We start from the raw sequence: 11,829 nt of genomic DNA on the forward strand, positions 1-11,829 counted from the left end.
ATACCTATAAATATTATATTAAAATTTTGACATTAAGATCCTCCTAAATACTACAAACGGGACCATTAATAGACAACAAGAAGTGTCTGACCCTAAACTTGATGAAAGCTGTACAGATTTTGAAGCAGCTGTGGTGTCTGTATTTGACCAATCAGCAACGTTCAGCTCTGAAAACTGTCTTCGGTTAATTCCTGAACTTTTAGAAAGTACTACCCCCGGAGCAAGGACTTTTTTAGCACCAGGAATTAAATTTAGTCCAGTGGTGGAAATGCACTAATAGCAGCATATTAATGCCCACAGGAGTGTGAAAGATCTTCAACTATCATATATAGGTATAATGTTCTAATGTCCATGTAGTGCAGTTTCTATACATTTGATATAAATAACTAGGTATGACACCGGTAGCATTAGTGAACTGTGAAAACAAATACATTAAACAACTTTTCTCTTACTTATTAAATAAAACTATTACTATCACTGTGGGAGGACTTGGCCAGAATAATATTAAAGTGGTCACAGCTGAGATACTTCGATACCGTGTTTGTGTGTGTGTGTGAGAGACAGAATGAACAGTGGACACAGAGAGAGGATGTGTGCGTCTGATAACACCAAGACGATATGGTTGTTATCAAATAATGAGTTAGCTATTGTGTGATATGGTGTGCGAGTTTGTGGTTTACAGTGTGTGTGTGTAGGTGTGTGTGCGTGTGTTGTGTGTGTCTTACCGTGGCCTGTGTGGAGCTCTCCTGCAGGTCCCAGAGTAGTGCGTGGTTATCAGCCAAAGAAATCACACGTTTGCCATCCCCCATAGGCTCCCACAGCACGCTGTAAATACACAAAACCACAAAGTCACAGTCAATTAGAAGACAGATGTTGGTCAAACATGCATTCATGCTCATCCACACAGGCTCACAGGCACATAGGGCACTGGAGCTTGTTAGTCGGTCTAACTATAAAGGAAGGAATCTGTTTGTCTGTATGTATGTCTTCGCTCGACTTCACACTTGGCCAGTGTACTGCTGAGAACCCAAGGAAGTGCAGTGTTTCGCCAGAAGGTGGCGCTATAACAACTAACTTTACAGTTTGGTCTATGACTTTTGAACTGTTAGAAATCCTTTTTTTCCTGGATTCTGTGTCCAGATTAATCTATTCATATAAGCCACGCCTATTTGCATCTCGATTGATTTTCCACCGTTTAGAATTTGGCCCAAACCATACAGTTCTGCTACTGCTGGAACTCAAAGTTAGCTCAAAGGTTGTGGGCAGGGCTTTATATTACAAAAATATTTTTCAATATTTGGTGAATGTGTGACAAATTTGGTGATGTAGCAGCATCAACTAACTATTAAGGCCTATATATGTGTGTAGGCTATGATTGTCCTTCGCATATCTTGAGAACGGTTCTTCCTACCAACTTCACACTTTGCGGGTGTATTGCTGAGGACCCAAGGGATTGTGGCAGTGTCAATTGTGAAGTCGATCAGATGAGCAGTTCTTGAGAACACTGCAAGCAGACATACCGGGGTTCTCAACAATGCTGCAAGCAGCACATTCAAGCAATCAGGTCGCTCTGAACGAGCATGCTTTCTGAACAGGCACTACAATATTGACTGTTAAATACAGCACCTATATACAGCATAATACCACAGCTAATCCAATTTTAAACATCAGACTAAAGTCTATCAGCTGACAGTTTTTAAACTGACTAGACCAGCTGACTTTGCTACGAGCTGATGAAGCAAGTGACATGTCTTACGTTCTAAAGCCAGGCACTGGAGATTTGACAAGCTGAGTTGCACGCAACACCATCAGCTGGCTTGAGCCGAGCTGAGACGGGACAGTTCACCCCTCTTCATTTTTGCCCTGTAATGTTTTAAAAATGGTTTCATCTCATCGTGAATCTTTGATCTGAATTAGGCTTTATGTAATTACTGTACTGAGTGCAGCGACCGCCAGTCTTCCCAAAGTGTTTGGCATGATCATGCCTATACAGGAACCAAAAACCAGACCTGTGCTCACAGACTGTATCTAGCGACCTGTGCTATAACCAGATAAGCTGCACAGAAGAACTGGGCTTTCATCTCACTCTCGGAAAAAAAACTAATACATTTACCACAATATTTAACTTTTCCTTTAAGATCACTTAAGTTAAAATATTTTTCTATATTTCTACATTTTCCCCCATTTCTTCTAAATGTGTGATATTTTATGATTAAAAATACCATATCGTTACCATTTTTTATTTTCACATTAAAGAAGCTTCAGTAACCCACACTTAGGTGTACCATCAGCCCAAAGAGATTAGTTTTGTGTTTGTCATGTTACTTGATGTCTGCATAAAAAAAGAGCTTCAAATCAGTGGGACATTGCCTAGGGCTGGTGTAACCTGTACAAATTAAGCTGCAGCAGCTAATCATTAATCGACCAAGAAAGTGACAATAGTATACAGCTTTTCACAGTTCTGCATGGTTAGCACAGAGTACTTATTGGCAAATCCAGCAGCCCAATTCTGTCAATCTAGTGTTCAAACACAGCAGTGGGATGCAGGGCTGCCTCACTGGTGTTAAAGAAGTGGTAGCTTTTACTGCATACTTAGCTTTGATTCCTCCCTGCATACTACTTTCTGCAGAGTACTGATTCCTCACTGCATGCTCCTTGGAGTTGTGATTCTCCACTGTGCTCTACTTAAAATATGTATTCTGTGCGCAAGCCATAGGGACCTAACCACACCTGACACACTGGAGCCCAAACTGTTGCTTCATAATTCCCTTGTTGTTGATTGGATCACTTGTATGCTTTTGTTGTTTGTTCTTTTTAGTTTGGATAGGCAGCTAAATGTAGGCAGGGACACAACTACATGGGATAAGAAAGGGGGCACAACCCAAGTGAGAAAGCAGTGCTTTTAACTCTGAATCCTGTCAACTTTAAAAGCAATATGTCAGTGCAGTCAGAGACCCGGCAATAAGCTAAACATAACCTTGGCCTGGAAAAGCTGCTATATGCTTGTTAAGGTTTTGATTTAGTGTGACTTTTCAGCTCAAAAAAAAAAAAAAACTCTGTCTAATCTGGGTTAAAGGATGTAAAATGTCACAGAGGTACAGACGTGGTCTGGCTGAAGGTTTGGATGTCTGAGCCTGTCACAGCTTCAAAGCTGCTGTCATTAGAGGTTTATGAAATGATGCCATTTATTTAAGGTGTTAATCAATTAGACAACTCCATTTTCTTGGACTCATTTGTCAACCTGAAGCGGCAGCAACAATGCCTGTGTTTTAGAGAGTGTGTGCTATAGGAGGTGAGAGTGTTTACGGGAGATAAAAGAAATGACAGAGGAAGGGAGGGAAGACAAAGTTAAAGTTTGCTTTTGGACTTAATCCAAGCTTCAAATATGCATAGTCCTATTAGGGAAGGTGAAGCGGAGAGGGTGGTGTTTATAAGGGCTGTAAATTCATGGCTGCAGAGGGACAGCTTTTACTGCTCTCCTGAAGAGCAGGAAGTCATGGGCTTGGGATGCACAGATACACATACGCACACACACACACACACCCACACAAACATAATTTTGTTACTAAGGAGGACAACACTACATTGACTTGCATTCACTGCCTGGAAATTTACCCTAACCTTCAATGATCCGATCTTTATCAATAAAATATGTGCCATATGTACATTGAAAGTTGCTGCGATTAGTGATTGCTGTAATCATTGCCCCTCTCCATATTGGCCATGAAACAATCTCATCCAAACACAACTATATTGTAAAAGATGGTTGACAAAAACATTTAAAAAAGAATAAAAATATTCAGTACAAAATCTCAGCCTTAAATACACCTACACAACTACCTGGACAAAGAATTTGAGGAAAATATCTAATCATGATTTTTCTTACAATATTGTATTTGACTGTGATTTAATTGCAATTACCTGTATTTGTATTTGTAGCCTCAGCCTACAAATGTTCCTTACATGTATAAATAACAGCTACTGCTTTCCAGTTATGGTTATAATTACAAACTGTTAAATTTGTAATAAGTTGGTTAGTTGGTAAGTCAACAATGTTTTAAAGTCTGACTGACATAGCTCTACTCTGTAACTTAAAACGATACTGTTGACAATCTGGCGGCTGTTGAGTATTTACTTGAAAAGTGCCAAAGTGCTAGCTAGTGTTACCACTCTGAAAACAACATAGCCATTCTGTTGCTCTTTTTTTTAAGGAAAATAGACGAAACCCATTTCCTATTTGTCTATACCTCAAAATGATACAGATAGGCAGTGAATTAAGTTAGCACCTACCAGCATTGCATTATATTAATTTTATTTTTTTAAAGCAATTCTTGAGTTAGGAATAAGACCCGCATTTTTTTGGCTGGGTACATTTTTCTTTTTTTTTTTAACTGATTCTGACTCCTCTCCAACATAAAAACAAAGTGGAAAAAACACATTTTTGGTAACTCATGTTTTAAATAGTATTTTTTCCAATCCAAATGGACGCCACGACGAGATGGGCGTGAAGTGTCATAAAAACCTAAGAAAAATAAGGCAGAGTTTTTCCACATAGTAATCAATCAGGTATGACCTTAACATCTGGAACTGGATGTTTGCATGGTTTTGAGTCTGTGTACAGTTCTGAACATGCGCATGAACTTGATAGGGGTATCACAGCGTGGGTAGGGAACAGCAGTAAGGTCATCACCAGGAAAACCCAGAGCCTGCAAGAAGATAGAGAAATGACGCAATCTGAACATGCACATGAACACAATAGATGTATGATTGTAGATAAGATTACCTGAAAAAAAATCTGTTTTTTCTTCACTAAACTTTCCTGGAACTTCCAACACATAACCATACTTTTTATAGTAGGCTAATGAACTGATAGCATGTTTACTTGGAATGGAACTGGAACTTGAGAAGACATCAGCTTGTGGATGTTTTCATGTATACTCATTTTCGATGAGCAGCCTTGAAGCAGTTATAGTGTGGCACAAAGCACAAGTGGATGTTGCACTTGTCACAAAAGACGTGTGTCTTTCCTGTACAGTATGGCATCTTGCATCTGGTAGCCTCTTTCTTTTCATCATAATTTGGCATGTGGTCAACCATGTCAAACTGCACTTCACGTAGAGGCCTTACATCTTGGACTGGTCTGTGAGCTGGTCTGTGGGGGACACGCTGTGGTTCTGGAGACATACTGGGTCTTCCACGTTTTGCTGCCACTGTTTTATGGACTCTCACCAGACACTGGGCCACATTCATCTTGAAATGGGGGGGAGGAGATCCCTGGATGTCTTTGGGGTCTGGATAATTGGGCCTCTTTGGTGTCCAGCGCTTACTTTAACCAAACGTTGACCACAGCCATGGCAAAAGCCATGTCGTGATTAATTCTCCAGGGGTCCACTGGGTTTTGCACGAATTTCTGTTTACGGTTACATACTGAGAGAAGTTGATCAACGCCAGGTCAACAACAACTGGTCTGGTTGCTATACGATTTGACCAGGGCCAACCTTACCATCACGGCTTACAACTTCCATCACAGCTCCTCGAGGCTTTTTTGGCCCATCTCTTTGTCACACTGTAGAGGAGGAGCTGGCAAAGCGACGAGATCCTTGCTTGTCCAGCGGCCCATGAATTTTGTCCTCTCGCCAGCAGTTCAGAAGGAGTGCCTGTACGTTGTGAAATAATTGCTCAAACATACAACTTGTTGGTTGGCCTCTTTGTGACCTCCCGCTGGCTAAGATGGGTACACCCACTCAAGGCTTTCAAGTCCTAGCTGCTTCTTGTCGCTCTGTGATATCATCCATTGTAGTGCTTTGGCTGCAGCAGGAAGGTCGTACTCCATGCCACTTTTCCCACACAGGAAGTATATTTCACCGCCATGTGTGTGGCTGCCTTTGGATGTACTGCCTTTGATCAGACAGGAGTTCCCGTGGAAATGGCACCATTTGTTCTCAACGCAAAGGTTTCTACCTTTCTAGTGGAAAGCTCCAACAATCTCACTGCGTATGGCATCAATAGGGACGGAGGACGGTACCTTGCAAAAACACATTCATTGTTGTCAGCTGGCTTCTCCAAATTGTTGACCCCCAAATGCAAATTGTGACCGGTAGCTGGAAGAATCTGTCACGGGGCTTCTGTGTTTTGAAAAATACCAATGTCCCATCCCACGCTTCCCAGTACTGGAGATTTCCTTGGCGCATTTTTCCTCACCTCCCCCCATAAGCAAGGGTGGGAGGACCGATTCGCCGTTCTTGATCTTCTCCTTGGACTTGGTCAGTTTGAAAACTTAAGTTGATTACCACTTTTGCAATGGCACTAACATTTGTGTTGCGGTCGCCATCAAATTGAAAGATCTCATCTGGTATATACTGTTTGAAGTATTCCATTACGGGTCCTCATGCGGGAATGATCCTCATCAACTTGGGGGATTCTCAAGGAACGTGTCCATGATTGCTAGTAAACGGCCTGTGAGCGGCATTGAATTTCTTCCTTCCTGGTTACTGTCCATCTCCTCTTGTCCTCCTCTGGTCTCCTCTGTCACTACACTGTCCTTTTCTCTCTATCTTCAATTCATTTTGCCAACGGTCAAGTTCTTCTTGGCAATGCCTATGGTAAACCTCTCCACTGTCCTTCTTCTAATCTAATAAAAAAAATAATCACATTTTTAACTAATTGTTTTGCTAATTCTTACTCTTGAACTATATGCCATTCCATTTAGAATCTTACATATTACAGTAAGACAGGGGTGGCCAACTTGTGGGGCTTGCGAGGCCGGCATCGGCGCGGCTCTTTGTGGCCTGACTTTCATGCGGCTTCTTACGTTCATATCGAATTTTGTGTTGTGTATAGCCCCGTTCCACGCTGGCCAAGAAAAACGTATGTAAACCCCGGTTCTCAAAAAAACCGCCGATATTATAATAGGCCTGCACCTCCGATCCGGCATTTGATGTGAACGTCACAGCCCGGCGTGAAACCCGGCTATTTGCCGCGTCATGACGGAGGAAACAAAGGGCCTCGACTACTCCGTCGGGTAACAGCGCTGTTTCCTCCCAGCTGTAGCTAAAGAGACCTCTTGTGGGTTAGGCTAGCTTCGCTTCAGCCTTAGCTAGATTTTGAAGTGGCCCTGTTTATTTTTGGAATTGGACCTGAAGATACGAAAAGCACGATCCCGTGAGCCGTGCTGTAACTTACGTCATAGCTCGCGACTGCGGTAAGGGACGTGTAATTCTGACCAGCATTAAAGTCGTATTCGGTGAAAGCATGACAACAGGCAGTGGCACTGCTTATATGGCGTATTGGTGGGGAAAACAGTGTGCTATGGGATGTGGGCCTCTTTGCAGTAACAAAGTAAAAATTTGGGGCTTCTTAGTCTCCGACTCGTTTCCCCCCTGCAGTAAGACATTAAATTGATAAAACCTCATACTAAGAATTAAATACACTCTTAATTTCTAAACCACCTATATCACTCCTGAGACTCCTGGTTTCATCCTCCTCATTTCCCGAATTCAAGGAGTCAAGTTCAGATAACTCTCCATTTACGAGACGTTCAAGGAAGTCTTTATACTCTACAAGTACATTATGTACAAAAATATATATTTAAAATATGAATGAATAAATAAACTGTGACACCATACTTTACCTATGAAAAGCGTACAGATATTTTGTTTCTTTATATACTGACACTAAACATGTGAACGTTAGCTAAACCTGCCCAACTCCTGATGTCCATTGCAATGGACATCGGACTTTGAAGAAATCCTATAAATGAATGATATATGTTCAAAATAACTTCAAATATTATCAATTGTAACAGTTAAAATTATACTGACAGCAAATTTGTTTGGCCAGCATGAACATAAATTTATATTTTTGATTGAAAATGGGCACTTACTCTTCCCTCTCTGCAGTCGCTCCGCCATGCTTGTCTTGTCCGATGTCTGTCACTCTCTCAAAACATGCTCAAAGTCATAACATGATTTTGATTGGATAATCAGGATCCAATCAGTAACCAGCATTGCTGAGATCATTCAATTACAGAGGATTTATTGGTTTAGAGACAAAAATATGTCATGACCATTCCAATGGACACAGGGTCCAAAGATATATTCCATATTTTTACTGTCAGGTACAACTGACTCAGTTTTTACTATTCTAAATTGTTCTTAGATTTCAGGACTATAAATGTTCAGTGACCGGCCACACTGGCAGTTGAGGAAAACATTATAGGCCCTGCAGATAGGTGCTCTTCCTCAAAGAAACCATTGGCAAACAATACCACTGGCATGCAGAGAATATATCAAACCAACAACTGCTACAACTTTCAGTGCATGTTTTATTAAGTAAGTGAATTACTACAGCTACAACTGGCAAAACTGATAGTTCTTCTTAACCAATCTTTTTTTTTCTCTATTAGATTGTTAAGACATTGTTATTATTAGAACGTGTTAATTATGAACAATTGACTGTTCAACCATAGCTATATTACTGGTGTTTTTGTCCTGGCAAGAATTTTCTCACATTACCTTCTACTGAATATTACAATGCATCTTAGAATAGAGAGGAGGAATCATTATAGCAACCACTCTCACATCATTGTACATTTGAGACTTGTATTAAAACAGGATTGAAAAAATCTGACACTAATCTTCAACCTTAACCAATACATACACACAACCCCAAAACCCTACCCTTATCTTCATAAAATAATTACTGACCCTTAAATTTAATGGTTTAGCACAATGTGATCAATATGAGTACATACACACAAGCTTGTTGGGGCAACTCACTGCAACTCACAGACCTTATAGATGGAGGCTGCAGCATGTCAGATACCACCTCTCTTTCTCTCTCACGCGCACACACTCCCAAACACATAAACACCACACCATAGGACCAATTAAAATATACTCACCACTTTGGGATTTACACACTGTATGCATCCCTATAGTATCAATTAATTCATGTAATATAGGGAGGAAGAGGGAGAGGCAGAGACTGTAAGGTATATAGCATCTCATATTGCCTTCCTCTCTTATTAAAGAATATAAGTTATGTGCATTTGACCTTGAGCTTCGCAACAAGCTGGCACACTGGCTACTGGAATGGTATGTAAATACCGTTGGGGAGAGCTATGGAGCTTTTACAGCCCCATATATCTAAGTCTGGGACACAGATGCACTTCTCTCTCTCTTTGTCTCTCTCTTTGTCTCTCGCTCATCAGATTGTTCCCCCGCTTTGCTGTGCTTTGCATCCATATGAGTTTAATCCCAGCCCCTCGTATACAAAGACAACAGCCAACACAAACAAAGTGTGTGCATGTGTCTTTCTTCCTTCTGGATAAGATTTTAGCATGGATACAGGGACACTAAGGGCAGTGTATGTGTATATGTACGTGTATATGTACGTGTGTAATGTGTGTGTGTGTGTGTGTGTGTGTGTGCAAGTTGCAGTTTGTGAAAACCAGCTTGAGTTCTGGTTATTCAGAAGAAGGACATTTTTGCAAAGTCTGCATAATTAGGTTCATAGTGGTGATGGTTGGGATTAAGGGGTAATCACTATGTACCGTATTACAATGTGTGTCTTATTTGCTCAGTTTTAGCCATTATTTGTATATTTGTAATGGTTCTGATAGCAGAGATCTGGGAACATGGTTATATTTCTACAACAATGTCTGACAGGGTTTTTCCTTACCTTCATCTATGCCTCTTTTCCTGGTTAAAATGCCAAACATCCCTGGTGGCAGATGATATTATCAGCTGTTGCTAACAAAAAAATAATTCCATATATGCTAAAATAAAAATCTTGGCCATTGTCTAGTTAATGTGCTCTCAATGTGTCAGGGATATATTTAATCAACATTTGATATATTCTGCTACTCTCATTTTCAAGTTGTAGCTACAGGTTGTGAACATTAATCAGGCTACCACTCAAAATTGTTCAGCTTTTGCATTTTTCAGTGGGTTTTTAACAGATATATTTAGCATTTTGCATTATTTAGCAAGAGATAACAGAATTCGAACCCAAAAAAATGAACAATTTATCCACTAGTTTAACCAGAAAATTGTGAACTTTGGATACAGTATATGGTTTTCATTAGACAGCGTTGTGTTTTGGTTATTTATTCCCTAAGTTACTTGTACATGTTGAAAGCCAAACCTAATTAGACTAGTTTTAGTTTTAGTTTAAGGAGATTAAATACTTGGTTGAGATTTAATAAAACAATATGATAAATAAAATGGTTTAAAACCCCAACTAAAATTGTATTATTGGGTAAAATTATAAAAGTAATTCTCAGGTTGTAACACATTGGAATTATTCTTTAATGCACAAGCAACTTGCCTGAACTTCACCAAGATTAATTTTTGACCAACACCTGCTGACCCTGGAGGAAAAACCACCAGCCCTTCACTACAACACCTGCATCATAGTGTTTAATCTAAGATGTGGTTGAAAAGGCTGGATCACAAAGGCCCTATAATCGACTGATAGCCACACACACACACACACAGTCTGATAGCCTGCATGAGAGCCCACTACTGGGGTCCAATTGATTGGGACTATGGGACCCTCACAGTGAAAATCACGCTTAGTGATCACCAAAAAACACTCACACACTTACAAATACCCTTTTGCATGTCCAGGCACATACACAGTCAATAAGCGTAGACGCTAATCGCACTACAGAATAAAAGAGGCTTGACATATATACAGCAAGACTCATTTTGTGTGAAAGACCCAAAGCCTTTCAGTGGGAATGATTACACAATAATACACATTCATGCATGTGTGCACAAGCACACAAAATCACACCCGCAAACACCTCTTACCCCCTCCTGTCACACCCCACTTTAGAAAATCAACCTTGTTGCCTTTTGCGCTTTACCATTCCCGCCTAGGGCCCTGATAGGCTCAGATGGCTCCACAGGAATCGATTCTCTCAACCCAATCGAAACCAAGTGGGAGAAGAAAAATAAGAAGGAGGAAAAAAACACACATATATAAGCAAAAAAAAAAAAACTGATTTTCTTAGCTTTGTTTAGCCCAGTTTTGGGGGTTTTTTAAGGTGTATTTTGCCGATATTTACATTCAGAGCACGCTTCACAACAGGGCAGAGGCTCAAATGTTTGCCCACCCAAACAATGAGGGGATTTGGAAGAAGGAGAAAGTGTTATTGTTGGTGGGAGTGGAGGGACACCAGCTACCAGATAACACACACAGGAAGGATGCAGGCTACACACGGGCAGACATGCTACAGTGGACGCAAACACACACGGGCAGGTGAACAAATAAACGCACAAACACACATTAAACAGACAATCGCCTCATAAGAATACAAAGTCCAATCTCTTTACTCTTTGTCTGCTTACACACACAAACATACACACACACACACACACACACACACAGAGTAGTGCAAGCTGCCAGTATTATTCAGGGGCAGTTGGGGAGTGGGCGATTAAGGGTGTGTGTGTGTGTGTGTGTGTGTGGTGGTGTGTGGTTGTGTGGTCTGCGTGCGTCGTGGTGACGTGCGTTGCGTCGTGCGTCATTAGAGAGATGGGAGGAGGGTCGGCAGCAGACCAAAGCATCATCTAGTGGAGCCAATAAGGCACAGCACAGGCTACAGGTCTTCACAGCTCCCTCAAATGCACAAAGCCTCACATACACACACTTCACATACACAGTGTGGTGCCCTTGCGAGGGTTACAGCTCTAAGGGTGTTAAGATGGTGGAGCCCAGAGCCATCAATCTTTACCCAGCAGCCTTGCTTGACCTGCCCTCTGACACACACACACACACACACACACACACACACAGTATACACATGGATGCACCCCCGCA

The 11,829-nt window shown here is 41.1% G+C and overlaps 1 protein-coding gene across 1 annotated transcript in view; it reads right to left on the reverse strand.

Annotated features, from left to right (window-relative positions):
* eipr1 (EARP complex and GARP complex interacting protein 1) overlaps nucleotides 1–11,829 on the reverse strand; it is a 68,017-nt gene that overhangs the window by 38,992 nt on the left and 17,196 nt on the right. The window contains exon 5 of the mRNA XM_035673760.1: nucleotides 726–825. Within this exon, the coding sequence (XP_035529653.1) occupies nucleotides 726–825 (100 nt within the window). The remainder of the gene's footprint in view (nucleotides 1–725; nucleotides 826–11,829) is intronic.

This window comes from Morone saxatilis, unplaced genomic scaffold (assembly GCF_004916995.1).
Source record: "Morone saxatilis isolate NCDOM2014 unplaced genomic scaffold, NCSU_SB_2.0 Contig3, whole genome shotgun sequence".
Taxonomy (NCBI): Eukaryota; Metazoa; Chordata; class Actinopteri; family Moronidae; genus Morone; species Morone saxatilis.